Raw genomic sequence first — 20,806 nt, 5'->3', positions numbered from 1 at the left:
CTAATAATACTAAAAGCCAAAATCTACTGTGTGCTTCCTGAGGGCCACACATGACATACATTATCTCATTGAAACCACACAACAACCCAATGAGGGAACTAATGTTAACCCTATTTGGCAGATGGGAAGCTACACTATGAATGGGTCATATAACTTGCACAGTCACCCCGTTAGTAATGGCAGAGCTGTCCTTTGCCCCAAATAGCCTATTACACTATTAAGTGGCATGTGTCCTGCCTAATGCTCAAACAGTTTATGGGTGTTACCATTAATCCTACCTATTTCAAAAGATCTCATCAGAGAAGAAAAGGGTACAAGGCATAGATGGAAAAGAAATCAGTCACTATAAGGCTGTATTAAACTATATGTGTCCCTGAAACCCTCACATCCATATCTGATATTTTACAGAGATACATCTATTGAAAAAGTGCCATTGGTTATTCCAAGGTGATTAATGTTTTTGCCCCCACCCTCACAGGACCCCTTCCACAAATCCCCATCCACATGCATGCGTTCACACATTTTGAGAACAACTGCTCTTTTTAGCTTGGGACTTGGATAATGTCTATTAGCAAAAAGCATGGAAGGAGTTATGGGCTTGGTCTAGGTGGATTTCTTGTGGCATTTTCAGTTGTAAACTGGTCCAGGGTCTCCGAGTAAGACCTTGGTCTTCAGTATCCTTAAACATGCCAAGGCTGAGCAGAACTGGGTAGAAAAGGACTGAATTGGTCTTGTATTAACCTTTGCGCTGGCCTTGACTTTTCTGCTAACTATTCCATTAGGCATTTGTAAACTCTGGTCTTGTCAGTACCCTGGACTCCTACACTGGTCCACTTCATTCCTTTCTTGGGTTCTGGGCTGGATTGGCCTTGTCTCTGCTCAAGATGAAATAAATGTTTTGTTTGCAAGACCTCAAGTCTTGTGAGGATCTGGGATGGCTTTTTTTTTTTTTTTAACAATATGTTGGTATGCATTATGGATTATTCTCTTGGCTGAGTCCTTGTAGGAATGTGCCTTTATAAGGCTTGCTGTGTTTGGCTTTGAGCTTTGGCTAGACTCTCGCTGGATTAGGCTAAAGAGGATCAGTGATTAAACTTCAGGCTGGGTTTGAGTGTGGTTTAGGATATATTGGGATGGTCTGTGAGCTTAGCCAAGCTGGGTTGTGAATTATATTACACAGGATCTGTCTCTGGGCTGACACTGACAAATGTATGAAATTGGCTCTTCGTTTTTTTTTTCATGGCTCTGAATTGATTGGAGTTGCGTTTGGGCAGTGTTAAATAAATTCTCCCTTTCCCTTTGGGTGGCTGTAAACAGGGCTTTGGGATGAGTTTGGGACTGCCCTAAATTGAATCAAGGGATATACTGAAGTGAACTGATTTTCAAGCTAGACTGTGCTAGGCTTCAGGATGCTGGATTTAACAAGGTTTTGACTGAGGTTGTGAATGATCTGTCTTACGGAATCAAGGTGTTTTGCTATAGACTATGGTTCTGCCACTGGACTTGAAGTTATTACTGGTGCCTTTTCTTTTCCTATGACCAAAAGCCATCATTCAGTTGATTCAGATTCTTTAGAAATGCTGTTATCCTGGACAGTAAATTGCTCCTGGGAATGCTTTCTTGACTTTTTGCAAATGTTGGTTCTGTGGAGGACAAGTATGAGGGAAATCTCGTACAGTGAAAAGAGACTATTCTTTTACTAAAGGATGATTTGCCTTAGAAGGCTATGGGGTGTCACCAAAGCCCAAGGACCAGTGGGACCTCCAAGACCTTGGCAAACATTGAATCTATTCGATTGACACAAAATTTGGTGGAGAGTATCAGATCTGTCCATATTGTAGACAAATATTTCTAAAGAAAAATTTTCCCAGGTTTTCTTGAGTCATCTCTGTTATCTGGAGCATCTTCCAAAAGCTCTGCCAAGAACCTAGACAAATGGTCCTTTGGTGCCCAATGGGATCCTTAGAAGATAAGATGGCAACGTTATCAGGACAGCAAACTTTGTTTTTGAGAGTTTGATAAAAGGGGCTCAGTCAAATGTGTTGGAGACTGGGGAACAAGTAAGAGAGAGTGAGTTATCGAAGGCTGGTAGACAGGAAAGTCATATTTAACAATTTCTATCTCAAAGGAGGAATCCTGGCAAATTCAGGTAGAACAGTGATTAGAGTGCAAGACTAAAGCCTTAAGATGATCAGTCTAGCAAGACAAACTCTCCAGTCTTTTGGAAGGGAGGGAACTTGAAATTCTTGTTATTCTTAAATATCTTGAGATCCTTCTTTGTGTGATAAAACACACGAACATTCACAAATTAATCCCCTATTCCTCAGTCCTCTTGAAATAGAAGTTTCCCCTTCCTAGCAACCCAGTGCAGTCCAAAGTCCCCCTGCACTATTCCACTGGCATGCTGCTTGGTGACACGATGGCACGTGTCAAATCAGTGGGGTTTTCTCAGGGCCTATGCTCTGGACTTCCACAGGATGTGGCACTGTTGACTGCTTCTTCCTCCAAGAAGCTCTTCCCTGCCTTGACTACCAGATTATCACTCAAACTCTTCCATATACATGGTTAATTTGCCCTTGTGCTTCTTCAAACCCAGAAATGTCCATAGCCCCAGCATCATTATTTATATCCTTCTTTCACTGACTTAAGTCTGAGAGGCAGAGGAGTTCCTTCCAAACCCCATATGGCTTTCTCTATGGAACTTGAGAAGGCCAATCAATCTCCTCCAGAACACAGGGGTCCTTGGAAGAGATTGGGACCCTGGACACCCTCAGTCAAATCAGCGCATTCAGCGTTCCCTCAAGAAGATGACAACATCTGTGTAAAGGGATCTTGACGCTTGAGTACTTCTGAGCTGTGAACTTAATCTGAGAAATGCTAGCAGCAACCCGTTGGATACTCTTCCCAACTTCTCCTCCAGCCTCAAGTGACTGACCAAACTTTCCCATGTCCTTACATGCACTAATTATAAGTCTGTTACATCCTCACAACTAAAGGAAAGTACTGCCAATTTGAAGAAACTGAAAATGTCTCTTCTTGAGGACCTGCCAAGCCACCAGGTTAATATCATACCAGGGGCTTCATTTATCCTGTTATAGACTCTGGACATCTTTGTTCATTATCTTTAATAATGGTGTCTCTAACTTCAAAGAGTTCTATCAGGACTCTTCTGATTCCTTGCCAGACTAACTTCCTAAACCACAAGCCTCTCAAAACATTCCTCTGTCAGCCAAACTCTAAAGGACCTAAGAGGTCCCTAGAGCATGAGGATGAGAAAAGACATTCTTAATCCTCCCCAACCCCTTCTGTCCCCCAAGTCTCTTTCCAGTTCAAGCCCTTTCCTATTCTTTGCCAATCCTGTCACCCACAAATATTGTCTCTATTATGTTTTTCTATCTCATATTCTTTTCCTTTCCTAATCAGTTTCCCCTGGTTTTTTCTGCTTTCATCTACCCACTTAATTTCTGTAGATTTTCCTCACCTTCTTTCTCATTGTAGAGCTGCAATGGGACCAGTATAGGTTTTCAATCCTTTGGGGAGGAGAAGGTAGAAAAAAAGAAGACTTGGACAAGTTAGAGTATTTTAATCTCCCCCCAATTATTTTTTTCTGAGAGTAGCTATTCCCAAAGTATGAGTATCAACAGGTATTTTTTAAAAAGAACAGTTTCCTGGTCAAGTTAGCCTGGGAAATACAGTTAGACACTTTTTTACCCTAAAGATATTCTCAAACTTTTAACATGGTAATAAGCATTTAATAGTTGTCTATTATTGCATAACAAATTGCTCTCAAAATTAGAGGCTTAAAATACAAATAAACATTCATTCTCTCATAATTTCTGTAGGTCAGGAATCTGAGATTGGCTTGGCTGAGTGGTTCTGGCTTGGAGTTTCTCATAAGGTTACAGTCAAGATGTTGACCAGGACTGCAGTCATCTGAAGGCTTGACTGGGGCTGGAGGATCCGCTTCCAAGATGAGCCACTCACGTGGTGGGCAGATTGATGCTGGCTGTCAGCAGGGGATCTCAGTTTCTTACCACATGGACTCCCCCATAGGGCACTTGAGCAACCTCATGACATGGCATTGGGCTCCGCAGAGAAAGTGGTCCAGGAGAGCAAGGAGGAAACCACAATATCATTTTTTTTAAATTATTGAAATATAGTTGGATTACAATGTTGTAATTGTTTCAGGTTTACAGCAAAGTGATTCATATCTATCTATCTATCATCTACCTATTCTTTTTCAGATTCTTTTCCATTATAGTTTATTACAAAATATTGAATATACCTCCCTCCACCCGCCGCCTGCCACTTTCCCCTTTGGTAACCATAAGTTTGTTTTCTATATCTGTGAGTCTCTTTCTGTTTTGTAAATAAGATCATTTGTATTTTTTGATTCTATAGATTTTATAGATCTAAATATATATATATTTTAGATTCCACACATGATATTTGTCTTTCTCTGACTTACTTCACTTAGTGTGATAATCTCTAAGTCCATCCATGGTGCTGCAAATGGCATTATTTCATTCTTTTTTATGGCTCAGTGGTATTCCATTGTACACATATACTACATCTTTTTTCATTCATCTGTCAATTGACCACTTAGGTTGCTTCCACATGTTGGCTATTGTAAATAGTTCTGCTATGAACATTGGGGTCATACAACTCAATGTCAGAAAAAACAAACGACCCAGTCAAAAAAATGGGCAGAAGACCTAAATAGACATTTCTCCAAAGAAGACATACAACTGGCCAACAGGCACATGAAAAAAATGCTCAACATCAATAATTATTAAAGAAAAGCAAATCAAAACTATAATGAGGTATCACTTCACACTGGTCAGAATGGCCATCATCAAAAAGTCTACAAATAATAAATGCTGGAGAGGGTGTGGAGAAAAGGGAACCCTCCTACACTGTTGGTGGGAATGTAAATTGGTGCAGCCACTATAGAGAACATCATGGAAGTTCCTTGAAAAACTAAAAATAGAACTACCATATGATCCAGGAATCCCACCCCTGAGTATACGCCTGGAGAAAATTCTAATTAAAAAAGATAAATGCCAGTATCTTTTATGACCCAGTCTCAGAAGTCACCTACCATCATTTCTGCAGTACACACATCAGTCTCATTCAGTGTGGGAGGGGAGATGTGAATACCAGGAGATGAGGAACATTAGGGATCATTTGGGAGGCAAGCTAGTGCAATGCATTATGAATCTCCAAAATTTAAAGGCTCTCAAGCAGAGAGGAGGATGAGTGTCTGAAGAAATAATCCCCAAATATACAGCATAAGTGTGTACTGAGGATTCCCAGAGTGGAAGACATATGAAGCTAAAACAGTTCCCACTGGGAACTGGGGCTCGGAGTCCACTCTACAGAGGATTCCTCGCTATAGAAAGGCTCGCACAAGGCGTCCCTGCCAGTCCCAAACTGCTTGGAAGGTTCACCCTCTTGTAAGCAGTTTACTTCCTCTGTCCTAAATCAAAGATTGGGTGAAAAAAAGTCAAAGTTCACAGGCTGAAAAGAACTTATCACAGAATCTCTAAAATCTGGAGATGGAGACCATCTAGAAAACGCTCAGCTGTTCCCTGCCAGGAACAGCCTTCTGCGTGGGACTGTTTTCGCTGTTTTCAGCCACATGACCGCATCCCAACAGTCTCTTTTACGATCTGCGCTAAGTGTACAGTAAGGTCACTTGGATGATTCAGATCACAAAGACCCGTTCTTCTCTGCTCGTTTGCCCCGCGCCTTGTTTGCAAACGCCCCTGGCCTGGGGTCGGGGCCATAGTGTCCAGAGTAAGTACGTCCTCATCAAATTTTTACAGTGACCTTATCAGCGGACGTAGGACAGGAAAGGAAAGGGCAAGGATAAAAAAAAGGCTAGCGAGTGAGAACTAGAAACGGGGGCGAGGTGATGGAGAATGAAAGGGAAGACGCGTGAGAAAAAGGAAGGAATGAGAAAACGTGCACAGCCACGCTCCCCCGAACGCGGAAGAGTGCTTTTGCCGTCCTTGGCCACAAGGTGGCACCCTTTGAACTTTCTTCCCACGTCAAAATAAGAAGGGGGGGGCGGGGGTGTAGAGAGGAGGGAGAAAAGGCCACGCACCCCCCCAACCAAGAACAATTTGAAAACCCACCCCATAATATTTAAATTCTGGGACAAAGAACCGTCAGGACGGAGCTGCTTCAGTTGCAAGACCTCAGCGCTGCCTCCGGAGCGGCCCGCCGGCCCGAGTGGGGAGCAGCCCCTTTAAAAAAGCGGACTGCAGTATTGGGATTCTTGAAACCTGAAACCTAGAAACAGAATCGAAGCGGAAACCAGAAGGAAAACCTTGAACTCCTCCAGACAATTGCTTCCGGGGAGTTTCGGGAGAGCGAGGGGGAATAAAGGGGCCGAGAGGAGGGCCCCTCGGATGGCGCGCCCCTGAGGGTCCTGGCGAGTTCGAGGAGCGTGGGAAGGAGAGGATCCAACCCTCTCCCCTGGGCTGCAGGTCATGGCCACCGTGGAGCAGAAAGCCCTGGGCATTGGCTTCAAGTGTCTCTCTTTGGCCACCTTTGTGCTCGTCTGCGCCGGGCAAGGGGGACGCAGGGAGGAAGGGGGTCCAGCCTGCTACGGGGGATTTGACCTGTACTTCATTTTGGACAAGTAAGTGCCATGAGTTGTTCCACTTAGGCTACGCTGATGATGCTTTCTCCCCAGACCGGGCTCCTTGGCAGGGTGGCTTTGGGACAGACGCGCATCTCCAGGGACCGAGAGAGGCCGCGGGAGGCGGCGGTGGCCCCAGCGCTGCGCCTTTGTGGATGGGACGCGCCTCCCCATCCTTCCCCGCTGCCTGAGCCGGCAGGGCAGGCGTCGCTGCTTGTTCTCGGGACAACTTCTTTTCTGCCTTGCTGTCTCTTGAGCGAGGCGCGTGAGTTTGAGGATGGGAGTGTAGGGATGCTGTTGACCTACTACTTTTCTGTGAACCCTTTCCATTTGCTTTAGAAAGCCTGGTGAGAAAACCTTGCTTAGGAAAGGCAGAACTTTCAGGCACGCCTAAGTAAGAAGCGTGGGCTTTTAAGTCAGTTGTCTCTTGTTTAAAAACTCTGTCCTACATATAGCTTTACCTTTGTTCCTAATAATAGAATGCAGGCTGATTGGACAGTTAGTGAAAATATAAGGCGGATTTGTCCACCTAGGCAGCACTGAGTTTGAGGCTGGGGAATTCTTTGTTGTGGGGAAGTCCGATGCCTTGTGCGGTGTTGCGCATCCCTGGCGTCTACCCATTAGATGCGCGTACTACCCCGCTCCATAACCTCCCTCCCACTCCCACCCCTCCTCCCAACCCCCGCTGCTCCCTCCGGTCTCTCCGTGGCGACAAGCAAAAATGTCTCCAGACACTGCCAAAAGTCCCCTGTGGGTATATTCCTCCCCCATCTCGGCTTGAGAAACCCTGATGTAGGCGAATTCAAGTTCTTGGCGATTTGACTGGTGGGCTACCAAGGAAGTGCAGGAGCCCTGGTTTCCTCGCAAAAATGGATGAGGCTTCAGGACTATTCAAGGAGAGCTGAACTCTGACCATTCCCCCTTAGACTTGCCAAGCCACAGTCATTCAAGGAGGTTTCATGCTATCTACTGAAAAGCAGCTTTAACAATAAAAAGCCCCTCAGAGAAGATCGCTGCGCACTAACACTGGGGGAGCTGCCCGCTGCCAGGACCGGCGCTTGCTGTTACAGTGCTGGGGAGATGAATTTCACAGACTGGAAAGTATTTGCGAGTTGGAAAAAAGAGTCCTGCAAAATAAGCTGGCCAGCTAGACACCAAATGTGCTTTGCAGTTGCCCCTGGAGTTTGATTTTTTTCCGTAAATGCTGTTTTGAACTCCAGATTCTTTGGATCAAAAGGGAGATCTCTTTCTTGCAGATTTATGAGAAGGTGGATACTGCAAATACACTCCAGAGCTAAGAAATGAAATTTCTTTTGTTACTTCTAGCGGCTGGGAGCACCAGCTCACAGATTCAGAGACTGTGTCTGAAAACAGTCAGAGATGCCCATCATTGTGCTTAAAAAAAAAAAAAAAAAAAAAGCCAGTTCAGAAGAACATATAGGAAGACTTGAAAAAAATGGACAGAATCACATGTCCCTGAATGGAATAACTCCACACTGTAGAGATATCAACTCTTTGAGATATCAAACTAAAATTAATTTATAAATTGAACTTTAAAAACAGTTCTGAAAGATTTTATTTGGTGGTGAGAGGAATTTAGCAAAATGATTCTAGGTTTACCTTAGAGAAAAAAAAACGGTATAAGAGCTAAAACATTTTGGGAAAAGAATAATGAAGAAATACTTGTACCTCCAAATATTAAAATGTATTGTGAGGCAAATTAATAACAAACAGGATGGTAAAGGCCAAAGAATAGGTAGACATAACAGAAAATCTAGAAATAGATCCAAGGACATGAACTTCCATTTAGTGGAAGTTCAAATCAGTGGGGAATGAATTCATTATTTTTAAAAATGGTTCTTGAACAAATGGTTGGTGACATGGGAAAAGAAAAAGATTAGACTTATACTTTACCCCCTCACCAAAATAAATTCCAAGAGGACTGAAAATTTACATTTTAAACATCTCATTTTAAAAATGAAGTGTTAAAGAATTAGGAGAAAATTTAGATAAGTATTACTATAATCTTAGAGTTAGAGCTTAAAAACAGAATAGAAACAATACAGAAAAGTACAAAAAGATTTAAATATATTAAAATCTTACATGTCTATGTGAGAAAAATGCCATAAATAAAAGATAAGTTACAAAAAGTTTTACAACATAAATTCACCTCTATAATAGAGTAACCTTAATATATAATAAGCAGTTTTTAAAAGATCATCCCAATAGAAAACAGGCTTAGTATATAAATAATTCACACACAAAAATGAAAGTCAATAAACAAACAAGTTCAACTTTCCTAGTAATCAAAGAAATGAAAAAATCAAACATGATGTAATTTTTATTAAGTTGGTGAAGATTTTCAAAGAATTATAATATTCACTATTGGCCAACTTGTGGGAGGGAGGGCCATTTTCATATCTCACTAAGCAAAATATAAATTTGTTTGGTCTTTCTAGACTTGTGCTGTCCAATAAAACTTTCTGTGATGATGGAAATGTTCTCTATCTGTGCTTTCCAACGTGGTAGCCGCAAGCCATATGTGGCTATTGCCACTTGAAAGGTACCTAGTGGGACTGAGGAAATGAACTTTCTATTTTATTTGTTTAATTAGCTTAAATTTAAATAGCCACATGTGGCTATTGTATTGGATAGCATAGATAAGAAGATAATTTGGCAACAGATATCAAAGGGAAAAAATCCAAGATACTCAGAAAGAAGTGCCTATATGTATATTCATGGCAGTGCTATTTACAGTAATAAAGCTGAAAATTACCTAAATGTCCAACAAAAGGGCTTTAATAAGTAAGGCATGATATATGTGTAATATTGAATGTGCATGTTATGCATGCTTGTAAGCTATTTTTAGGAGAACTACTTAATGCACATAATATACTCTTAGGTGAAAATACAATAACCAGACATTATACACTATGAGTCTCCCTTGGTAAAAATGCTAAACACACACATGTGTATGTCCCTTGTTTACCCAATATGTAATAGTATTTGTCTGTAGAGAGTAGCATTTTTAAATTCGTTTTTTATACTTTTCCGAATCTTCAGATTTTTCTGCAATGAACATATATTACTTTTATATTCAGCAAAAATAAGTTATCCTGAGTTTTTAAAAACTCATTTCAAGTGTGAGGAGGCTCTCTAACTAGCATGCTGAGGTCCAAGCCCCTCATGTTTAGAGAGGATGCAGCTCCTTTCATGTTTCATCCTGGAGTACATTTCATAGGATCCTTGACAGTACGTTGGGGACCCAAAAATTCTCCAGGGAAAATAATGGTGGGGAGACCTTTACAGGTACCTACCTTTACATGGAGGTGGACTCCTCTGACTTCCTTTGGTTGTCCTATTGCTCGAAGAGAGGGACATTTCTCTGCTGAACGAGAAACTTGCTAGAACTTGGTATGATAAGTGTGCGCACCTCCAGCTTGCCATCTCGATTCAGGCTAATTTATGGGATTGTGGAGCCCAGAGCTGGGGGATGGGCCAAAAGGCACCGATGGCAAACAGTCCCCCCAGGTGGTCCCTAAAGACTTGGTCTTTTGTCCTAGAAAGAACCTCCCCAAACAGTGCTGTCCAGCACCGCAGCGTGCAAAGGGAAAGAATGCTGATGCGTTTTTTTTCCTTGGGCTTCTAAGATCCTCTGGCCGGCAAGACACTGTGTACAGCCTGAAACCAGCGGCTCACAAGGCACTGAATTCACCATTCTTCTCCCCACCCCTCAACTCTCTTTTTTTCCCAGCGAATGGTTCTCTTCTTTTCTGTGACATGAAATCTCAGCTCATTTCAGCTTTAAGCAGGATGCATCTCTGGCCTGGAAGAAACCCAGATTATACATTTAATGGAATGTCATGTTTTCTCAACCAGAAGCAAAGACTTCATAATGATAACCTAGACTACCACAGTAACACAACAGGGCATTATTAGCGGCTTTGGCGACGGGGCTGGTGGACTGGGCTTCACAAGGCTTTATATGATGGAATTTCATGTTCATTCGAGCATGCTTTTCTGGTTACAGTCAGGAAAAGTAGACTGCTGGGAATTCGATCAGGGATTTGAAAAGTCAGATTTGGAAGGGCTCTCTCCAGCAGTAAACAGTCAGGGAGCAGCTAGCCTTCTTTAAGTCTTCCAGGGGCTCCTCTAAGATTAATGCACCCAGTTGACCAACCCACAGACATGAATATACCTTTCCTCTCTTGCAAGGCTCTTCTGTTATTTACACTAGATATTTATGTATCACACATTGGTCTATTTTATAGAGAGCTATTAGTCACTTAAATGCAAAAAATGCATTCTCCAACTTCCCCAGACTTCAAAAATAGAATGGTGGGGGGGGGGGGCAGGAGGAGTGGAGGAGACGGTGTGCTGGAGGATAACAGTAAGGCCTGAATAGTTGATTTATAGGACTTCCCAAAGCCATAGCCTGTCACCCAATAAATCCTTACATTTGCAAAGACCCTCTACAGGCTCTCCCTGTGCTCCTTCCCCATTAGAAGCCCGCAACTTCTCCCTCCACGACTTTCTCTTTTTTTGTTCAGCACCAGTTTTCTCTTTCTCTTTTCCCCATACAAGGGGACCCCATCTTGCCACTCACCCAGGTCCACCCCAGCATCTACAATTGGATGGCCCCATGTGGTGATGATCTGTAGGACCATTTCTATGTGTTCTACTCCAGGGACATAGTCATTAAACAGATTTTTATAACGTTAGACTGGGAACCTCACCGCCTTCTGAGTTCCCAACTACTAACTTACAAAAGAAATCTTTAGAGTCAAAACTAAAGTCTCCCAGCACTTATGCCATCTCACAAATGCCCCAAAGACAACCTTGCTTGGTTGCTAGGGCAAGTGCTACTGTCTCTAATTTACAGGTGAGAAAACTGTTCAGTCTTTGTGAACCCACTGGATTAAGTGACCTGCAGAAGGACCTAGGATTAGATAATGACAGAGTTGGGACGATGTCTGCTCCTGACTCTCAGCCCAGCTCTTTCCACTCATCACTGCCCTGTGCAGTTGGGTCATAATGAGAAGCACATGGCAATACGACTGGGTAGATTCCAGGAATTTAAAATCCCTGCATCAGAGTTTCAGGAAATGATGCTACGTAAGGCAGTTAGGGTTACTTAATTGAGGAGCTACTGCTTTGCTGTTAAATCAGCTATAGTTGATTGAAAGTTTCAGGGACTCCAACACTCTGCCGCCCGCAGAGATGCTTCAGTGGTCTCTGGGGGTCAACTGATGGATAGGATTCTAAGGACATCTGATTATGATGCACTAAAAGATCCAATAAATTAATAATTTGTTCAGATTGAATCTGATAGAAAAGGGAAATTCAACTCTGTAAATGTGTTAAAACACACAGATGTAGCTTATTTTCAGAAATGCTTTGGAAGAAGTCTCCTGGTAATGAAAATGCAAACTTGACTCTAAATAAGGAAAACAGAGTCCCTTAGCTGGTACCTTGAAAATGCTACAATAATAATTCTAAGGGGCAACAGGGAAAGAAAAGTTTTTCAGGAGCCAGGAATGTCTTCTTTTTGTGTGTTGAGATGAATTCTGTGGTTGGTTTTCAATGTTCCAGATTTGGAGAGGACTTAGCAGGTCAGGTAATAGTATAACTGCTCACAAATTGGAAGGTTTGACTTATGGTTCAAAATAGAAATAAATAAGGCAAAACTCTTTTGTTTTGTTTTGTGTTTCTGTCTGGGTCAGCCAAGTAATTACCCCTAGTTTCCTTAGCTGTGGAGACCTGGTAAAACTCCATGTCAAGCTGAGAATAGAATCCAGGAGTGTTGGAGGAAGGCACCCATCCTAAGATAACCTGCAATTATCTTCATATGCTGAAGGACTCCCAGTGGTCCAGGAACAAATTCTGGCATTCCTCAGTGAGACTCGGCTGTCACATAAATGCAAATACGATTAGCTTTATGCTAATTTAGAACGTGTGTCTAAATTTGATATGTGGCCAAGAGGATTTCACCTTTCCCAGTGATTACTGGGCAACAAGACACAAAGTGGGTACTTGGATGTTTCCTGATGTGTTTCCCAGACATGCTAGGTTTGTAGTGAAAAGAGTAATTAGATTTCTTCCATTTGGAAGAGCTGATTCTTTCATTCATTTGGCATGAATATGTTCTCAATTCCAGTCACAAGTGTGTGCTCCATTAAAAGCACAGATGACGATGCCTGTTGCAAACAATGCCCTATTCTGGATGCTGCAAGGAATGGAAGAGAATCTGAAGCAGTCCCAGACTATTTGCTTTTTAGGTAGAAGGACATTAGAAGGACTCCAAGCAGGCAAAACTAAAGGTGCCGATGAGGATTTAGGGCAGGGGACAGGTAAAGATCTAAATCTCCTTAGATCAATAAGGAGAAGAAATAAGTAAGGTTTCCTGAGCCCTTGCTACCTGCCACCATGCACTGTGGGAGTGCTTTGCTTGTATGATCCCATATGGTTATCTCCTTTACAACCACATACAGCACAGTCATGATCACCATTTGACACATGCGGAAGCTGAGGTTTAGCAAGGTTAGCCAAGGTTACTGTAAGTTGCGAAACTCAGCCTCAAATCCAGACCTCTCTGACTCATGATCTACGCAGAAAGATGAAAAGAATCTAAACATGCGAGAGAACATTATATCAGTCAGGGTAGGTTAGGTTATGCTGTGGTAACAAACAATCCCCCAAATCTCAGTGACAGAAAACAACAAAGGTATAAACCTTTGTCATCTCTGCCTCTGCTACACATCTGGTGAGGGCCAACAGGGGCTCTGTTCAGGGTGGGTATCCCAGGAGCTAGGCTGGTAAAGATTCCCTAACACCAGCTTTCACCATCATGGCTGCAAGGGAATGAAATGCTGGAGAGTCTCCAGCTGGAGCACTGCCAATAAATTAATAATTTGTTCAGATTGAATCTGATGGAAAAAGAAAATTCAACTCTGTAGATGTGTGAAATGACGTGCATCCTTGGTCAGAACCCTCACAGAACTGGTCACGTGGCTTCATCTAAAGAGGGTGAAAAAATGTCATCCTTCTGTGTATCTAAAAGGAGATGAAAGCCAGATATGGGTGGGCATTAAAAGCCTCTACCACAAACCTTTAATTATACACTGCTTTCACCTGAGTAAGCAAGAAAGGAATAGTCCCTGGGAGAAGATAAAGAGATAAGACTTCTGGTACAGAGTCAGTGTTGAGCCGTGTCTTAGATTCATCAACCTGGAATTACAATCAGACACAACAGTTCAAATCCACCCGTGAGGCAGCGATGGCCCCTTGCTCTTTTCCTCCCTTTCCCGTTGCTGCCATTCTTTAGATGAAACATTCAGTGCCGTGGACAGGGGATTACATTAAATTAAATAGAAAGCAGGAATGGAGTTGAGACATGCTTCCCTGATAGCTAAGTATTACATGAATATATTTGAAAGCTAAGAATCCCTTTGTCTATAGCTTGTGGACTATGAGGGAATTTGAAAGGCTGAGAGGGGAGAGCAGCCCCTGGAACACAGCAGCAGCCAAGTGGAGGGGATGCTGTACATTGCAGAGGCTAATTCAGACCTTGAATCAAGAGTATCTGGGTTCAAACCAAATGTGTTTCTCAGTGGGGGGGTGTCAATTGCCATTTTCAGTGGGACAGGTTTTCACTGTGAGGGACTGTAGGATGCTTAGCATTTTTTTAAGTACTTTTATTGAGATAAAATTAACAGACAATAAACAGTATATATTTAGAGTGTACAATTTGGTATCCCAATCTCCCAATTCATCCCGCCCTTAACCCTCCCCGCTTTCTCCACTTGGTGTCGATGTGTTTGTTCTCTACATCTGTGTCTCTATTTCTGCCTTGCATTTCCTCTTTCATAGTTGTTAGCATTTGCCTTATGTATTGAGGTGCTCCTATATTGGGTGCATATATATTTATAATTGGTATCTCCTCTTCTTGGATGGATCCCTTGATCTTTATGTAATGTCCTTTCTTGTCTCTTGTAACATTTTTTTAAAGTCTATTTTATCTGATATGACTATTGCTACCCCAGCTTTCTTTTGATTTTCATTTGTGTGGAATATCTGTTTCCATCCCCTCACTTTCCATCTGTATGTGTCCCTAGGTCTCAAGTGGGTCTCTTGTAGACAGCATATATATGGGTCTTGTTTTTGTATCCATTCAGCCACTCTGTGTCTTTGGGTTGGTGCATTTAGTCCATTTACATTCAAGGTAATTATCGATATGTATGTTCCTATTACCATTGTCTTAATTGTTTTGTTGTTGTTTTTGTAGATCCTTTTCTTCTGTTTCCCGCTTAGAGAAGTTCCTTTAGCATTTGTTATAGGGCTGGTTTGGTGGTGCTGAATTCTCTTAGCGATTGCTTGTCTGTAAAGCTTTTGATTTCTCCATCGAATCTGAATGAGATCCTTGCTGGGTAGAGTATTCTTGGTTGTAGGTTCTTGCCTTTCATCACTTGAAATATATCGTGCCACTCCCTTCTGGCTTGGAGAGTTTCTGCTGAGAAATCAGCTGTTAACCTGATCGGGGTTCCCTTGTATGTTATTTGTCGTTTTTCCCTTGTTGCTTTTAATAAATTTTCTCTGTCTTTAATTTTTGTCAATTTGACTACTGTATGTCTTGGCGTGTTTCTCCTTGGGTTTATCCTGCCTGGGACTCTCTGTGCTTCCTGGACTTGCGTAGCTATTTCCTTTCCCATGTTAGGGAATTTTTCAACTAGAATCTCTTCCAGTATTTTCTCGGGTTCTTTCTCTCTCTCTTCTCCTTCTGGGACCCCTATAATGCAAATGTTGATGCGTTTAACATTGTCCCAGAGGTCTCTTAGGCTATCTTCAGTTCTTTTCATTCTTTTTTCCTTATTCTTTTCTGCATCAGTGATTTTCACCATTCTGTCTTCGAGGTCACTTATTCACCCATCTGCCTTAGTTAATCTGCTATTGGTTCCTTCTAGTGTATTTTTCATTTCCGTTATTGTGTTGCATATCTCTGTTTGTTTGCTCTTTAATTCTTCTAGGTCTTTGGTAAACTTTTCAATCTTTGCATCCAGTCTTTTTTCAAAGTCCTGGATCATCTTCACCATCATTATTCTGAATTCTTTTTCTGTTAGGGTGCCTATCTCCTCTTCATTTAGTTGTTTTTCTGGGGCTTTATCCTGTCCCTTCATTTGGTACAAAGTCCTCTGCTTTTTCATTTTCTCTATCTTTCTGTGGCTGTGGTTTTCAGTTCCACAAGATGAAATACTGCTGATACTGCTTGATTCTGCTGTCTGCCCTCTTGTGCTTAGCATTTCTGATTCTTCCTTTGTAAATGCCATTAGCCTTCCTAGTTGTTGTGATACCCAATAAGTAAATGCCTCTACATTGATCTCTAAATGCCCTCCTGTGAGATGGTACCACCCTGGTTGAGAACCCTTGACTGAAAGAAAGCAAAGTAGAGCAGGGCATGGCAGTGATGCTGATTCCAAGCATGGTAGGACTACGTCTGAGCAGAAAGAGCATTTGTCTGGAGTAAGAACTAGGGAGGCTTCAGTGATAAGATGGCCAGTGGAAATTGCTGACCTTGGAAATGAATGTGCTAAACCAGTGGTTCTCAACCAGGGGCCAGATCAGATCCTCAGGGACCTGGGGCAGATGTGTATACTTTGGAAAAGCTTCCCAGGTGATTGTGATATGGGTCTGTCCCTCCCACAATAAAGTGTGAGAGTGAACAGGAAGCCAAGAAAAACTGTCCCATAAGGATGGCCTTGTTCCTCTATCATGAGGATGTAAGCAGATATCTGAGAACTGGATGCCAAGCAGAGTTCTTATTTTAGATGGTGGTAGGAAAAGCCCAACATGATATGAAGAAGGAAGAGCCAAGGTCACAGATAGGCCATGCTTTGCCCTCCATTGTTGTCAGGTTCAGTCTGCCATATGTGCATACACATGGGGGCCATGGTGTTTTCTAGGATGGTCCTTTGTTCACTTTCTGTCAAGACTCAAGGCATGAAATGTGCCCTAGTGGAGATGAACTGAGCTCAAGCACAGGGGTTAAGAGAGCTGACTTTGGAATCAGGCATCTTTGGCTTCAGATACCAGCTCAACATTTCACCAAGATGTAGAGCCTTGGGCAAATTATTTAGCCTTTCCAAACCTGAGTCTTCTCATTGATAAAACAGGCATTAAAATTTCTGCCTTGCAGAAGTGTCCTAAAGATTAAATAATATTAGATTAAAACCTTTAATGAAGCATTTGGTATGTGAGTGCCCAAGATGATGATGATGATGGTGGTGGTGATGTGGTGGTGGTGGTATTGATGCTGTGATGGTAGTGGTGGTATTGATGGTGGTGGTGATGGTGATATTGATGGTGTGATGGTGATGGTAGTGGTATTGATGGTGGTGGTGATGGTGTGATGATAGTGGTGATGGTGATGGTGGTATTGATGCTGCAGTGGTAGTGGTGGTATTGATGGTGGTGGTGATGGTGGTATTGATGGTGTGGTGGTAGTGTTGATGGTGATGATGCTATTTATGGTGGTGGTGATGGTAGTCGTGGTGACAATGGTAGTAATTAGCCCTAGAGAAAAAGGATGTGGTCCTCTAACAAAAGACACCTCCTTAGATTATAAACAGGACTGCCTGGCTAGGGTAAGGAATACATCGATTCAATTCAGTATTTATCAAACTTTGCTAAATTTGTTGAATTACAAAATGCCTACAACATGTCCCTAGCTCTCAAGGATTTCACAGTTTAGCAGAAGAGACAAAGGGCTAGGAAAACAGAGTTGGTGACATAGTGAATTTTGGTTGAGATAAGAGAGGCTTAGGAGACTTCCTAGAGAAGGTAACTTTGGATCCAGACCTTGAACGGTGAGCAGGATTTTGACAGGTGACAAAGTAAAAGAAAAAACACAATGACAACATTGATGACAAAGGGGCAATATAAGAAAGCAAAGTGACACATGCTCTTTGTGATCTAAGCATGACAGTGAGAGTGACAAGAAAAAAATCTGGAAAGAGTGGGTTTTTTCACATCAGCAGTAGGTTATGGGATTATGTCAGAGGATTGGGGAAAAAAGAACAAATGAAATTGAATGCTTTTGTAGGGTGGAGCATCAGGACTTGATGAGCAGTTGGCTGTGAGTGAGTGGGAGAGGGAAGAGTCGTGAGGAGAAGGAGTAGGTTTCAGAAGGAAAGAGGAGTTTGATGTGGACGTGTTGAGTCTGAACATGTGGGACATTTGGGTGGAGGTGTTGAGTAGGCAGTTGGACTTATACCTTGGGAATTGAAAATAAAGACTTGAGTGCTGTTAGCCCAAGGGTAGTCGTTGAAAATATGGATATGGATAATAAATAATATGGAGATAATATCAGGATTAAAAATGTCAAAAAGAGGTGGAGTTTAATGAGGGAGATGGCCAGGGTCCAGTCTAGAGGAACTGCCAACAGGACTGTCTGAAACCACTCACCAGAGCTGAGAGAAGTTGTCAGAACAGCTGGAAGGGAAACAGCAAAGAACTGTTACCACTGAGGCTAGGAAAGAGAGAATTTCAGTTGAGGGGTGATCAGTTAGATGTTTTTCCCCTAACACCATCATTTCTATTCCTAGTCTTGGTGAACAACATCACCATGAATCCAGCCTCTTAAGCCAGAGATCTGGGAGCAGTCGTCTTTCTCATACTCCAAGGCCTGACAATATCTGCTCCCGCATCTCTGCCTTGTCATTACCTTAGTTCAGGCCATTTCCCACCCGGTTCACTGAAATGTTCTCTAAATCGCTCTCTTTATCTCCTTTTTTTTTTTAACTCTTCCCCCACTCTATACTCTTGCCACTGGTGCCAAATTGATTTTTTTTTTTTTTTTTGGCTGCATGGGGTCTTGGTTGCTGTGCATGGGCTTTCTTTACTTGTGGTGAGTGGTGGCTACTCTTTGTCACAGTACATGGGCTTCTCATTGCAGTGACTTCTCTTGCTTCAGAGCACGGGCTTCAGTAGTTGCAGCATTTAGGCTCAGTAGTTGTGGCTCACGGTCTCCAGAGTGCAGGCTCAACAGTTGCGGTGCATGGGCTTGGCTGCTCCTCAGCATGTGGGATCCTCCCAGACCAGGGCTTGAACCTGCGTCCCCTGCATTGGCAGGCGGACTCCCAACCACTGCGCCACCAGGGAAACCCCAAATTGATCTTTTTAGAACACAAATTTAATCTGGACATCATCTCCCCCAACCCTTCAACCTCTAAACACTTCCAAAGTTCTTTCAGTATAAAATGTAAACTCCTTAGCAAGGTATCCAAGAGCCTTATTGTTCCGGCCACTGTGTGTTTCCCTTAGCTCCATCCCCTACCACACCCCACACCCTTGCAATTTCCAGCAAAACCGTGCTGTGCAGTTCCCTGAACTAACCCATGCTCTCTCTTGCCTTTAGCTGTAATACCCTTCGTCACCATTTCCGTCTTTATACAAGTGATGCTCTCTTACTCTTTGAGATGATTGTTGGCACTTGGTCCCCTCCCCTCACTAGTTGTGGGCTCCCTGTGGTACAAAAAATTAAAAACAGTCATCTCTTTACATCTCATCTTTATTCAAAATCCATTCTTTGTTCAGAATCCCTCAACCCCATAACAGCTCATAGCACATGATAAGCAGAAGAGGGATCCGTTATCTCCATTCCCCAGATGGAGAAAAATAACCCTTAGTGTGTGTCCTTTGAGGTCTCATTCAGGGGCCTTATCTTCTTTTCCTTAGACCCTGCTGCTCAACCATATACAGCTCATTCCTGTAGGAACCACCTAGAAAAGGGCTTTCCCAATACCCTTTGGCAAAGGATTGTGTTCAGAATTATAGTCATTATTCCTTACAGAAAAGATAATGCAAATACCAGTTTTAAGGAAATTATATAACAAAGAAGAGAAAAATGAAGTATCCTAGCTGTAGCTATACACCAGTCACAATAATAAGCAATCTAAGGTAAAAGGAAATACAAGATGCCATTGGACAGCCATAATCTATCTAACCATAAATAAATGGACGACCCAGTACATTCCTGGCCTGTGCTTGTCCCAGTATAATTATTAGTGGCTTTCTAGTTTACTCTTGAAAGTGTTGCAGTTTGAATTTTAGATTATATGGTCATCCTGATTATTGGCTGTCATAAAAGACACTAAAGGAACAAGAGGAGAGGATTGAAGGCCAAACACGTGAATGCCCTTGTACAACTTATTCCATTAAAATGGGCAACCGGTTCGGCACTCCTGATTCCATTCAAGTGCCCCGATTTTAAGCTTTCCCTGGCATTCCCCACTCCCACATTCAAAGGTCTCCAGTACTTATCGCTAACTAAACACTTAACTCTATGAATTGGAATTGTACGTTTCCTGGCCCCTCCATGGAGAGGCAGTGTTGTGCAGGTGTTAAGAGCACAGGTTTAAACACCAGCAAAGATGATAGGAGAGTAGTGTTTGGACCAAGAGTATGGACTCTAGGATTAGAGTCCAACCCTACCTCTTACTAGCTGTGTGTCCTTGAGCAAGTTACTTAATCTCTTTGTGAACTCGGTTTCCTCATCTGTGAAAAGGGAGCGAGTAGTATTACCATGTAGGGTTGTTGTGCTCAGAGCTGAGTCCTGTGCACACACAGGAAGTGCTTCTTCTTCTTCTTCTTCTTCTTAAATCACAATGAATGTAAAGTGCTCAGCACAATGCCTGCTGCTTAGTAAGTACTCAATACATGTCGTGGTGTAATTTGCTAATCTTTATAGATCCTAAGGACCTATAAGGCATTAAAAACCATTTTGCCAAATCAATACATAGTCTCTGTTATATTTATGCATACTACAAATACATCCAGCAAGAAAGAACTGAGAAAGATCAGAAATAAAAGCACTGATGACTTTTAGAAGTGCTGTTTCAGGGCACCATAAATGCAGAAATTAAGATTTAATGAGCTGAAGGGCTTAGTTTGAGATGAGAAAGAAAAGAAAGTTTGTGGGTGACTTTTGAAAAAGAAGCTGAACATGGACATTTAGCGTCTCACTGCCTCCCCCACCATCATCTAAAACTGCCCCATCTCCCAAAAAAGAAAGTCTTAAGGAGGCATCTGGGAGAAGCCTGCATCAGGTCCAGCCACTAAGGACAGCGACACTGACATGCAACACACTTGTAAGAAATTCCACTA

The 20,806-nt window shown here is 42.4% G+C and overlaps 1 protein-coding gene across 2 annotated transcripts in view; it reads left to right on the top strand.

Annotated features, from left to right (window-relative positions):
* Window positions 1–6,103: 6,103 nt before the first annotated feature.
* ANTXR1 (ANTXR cell adhesion molecule 1) overlaps window positions 6,104–20,806 on the top strand; it is a 241,284-nt gene continuing 226,581 nt past the window's right edge. Inside the window, exon 1 of one of the 2 annotated variants that reach the window (XM_057741034.1) lies at window positions 6,104–6,649. In XM_057741034.1, the coding sequence (XP_057597017.1) occupies window positions 6,498–6,649 (152 nt within the window). In that variant the 5' untranslated portion in view covers window positions 6,104–6,497. The remainder of the gene's footprint in view (window positions 6,650–20,806) is intronic. The other variant, XM_057741035.1, reaches the window with a different exon arrangement.

The sequence above is a fragment of the Hippopotamus amphibius genome, chromosome 7 (genome assembly GCF_030028045.1).
Source record: "Hippopotamus amphibius kiboko isolate mHipAmp2 chromosome 7, mHipAmp2.hap2, whole genome shotgun sequence".
In the NCBI taxonomy this organism is placed as follows: Eukaryota; Metazoa; Chordata; class Mammalia; order Artiodactyla; family Hippopotamidae; genus Hippopotamus; species Hippopotamus amphibius.
This window is presented reverse-complemented; position numbering and strand designations above follow the sequence as displayed.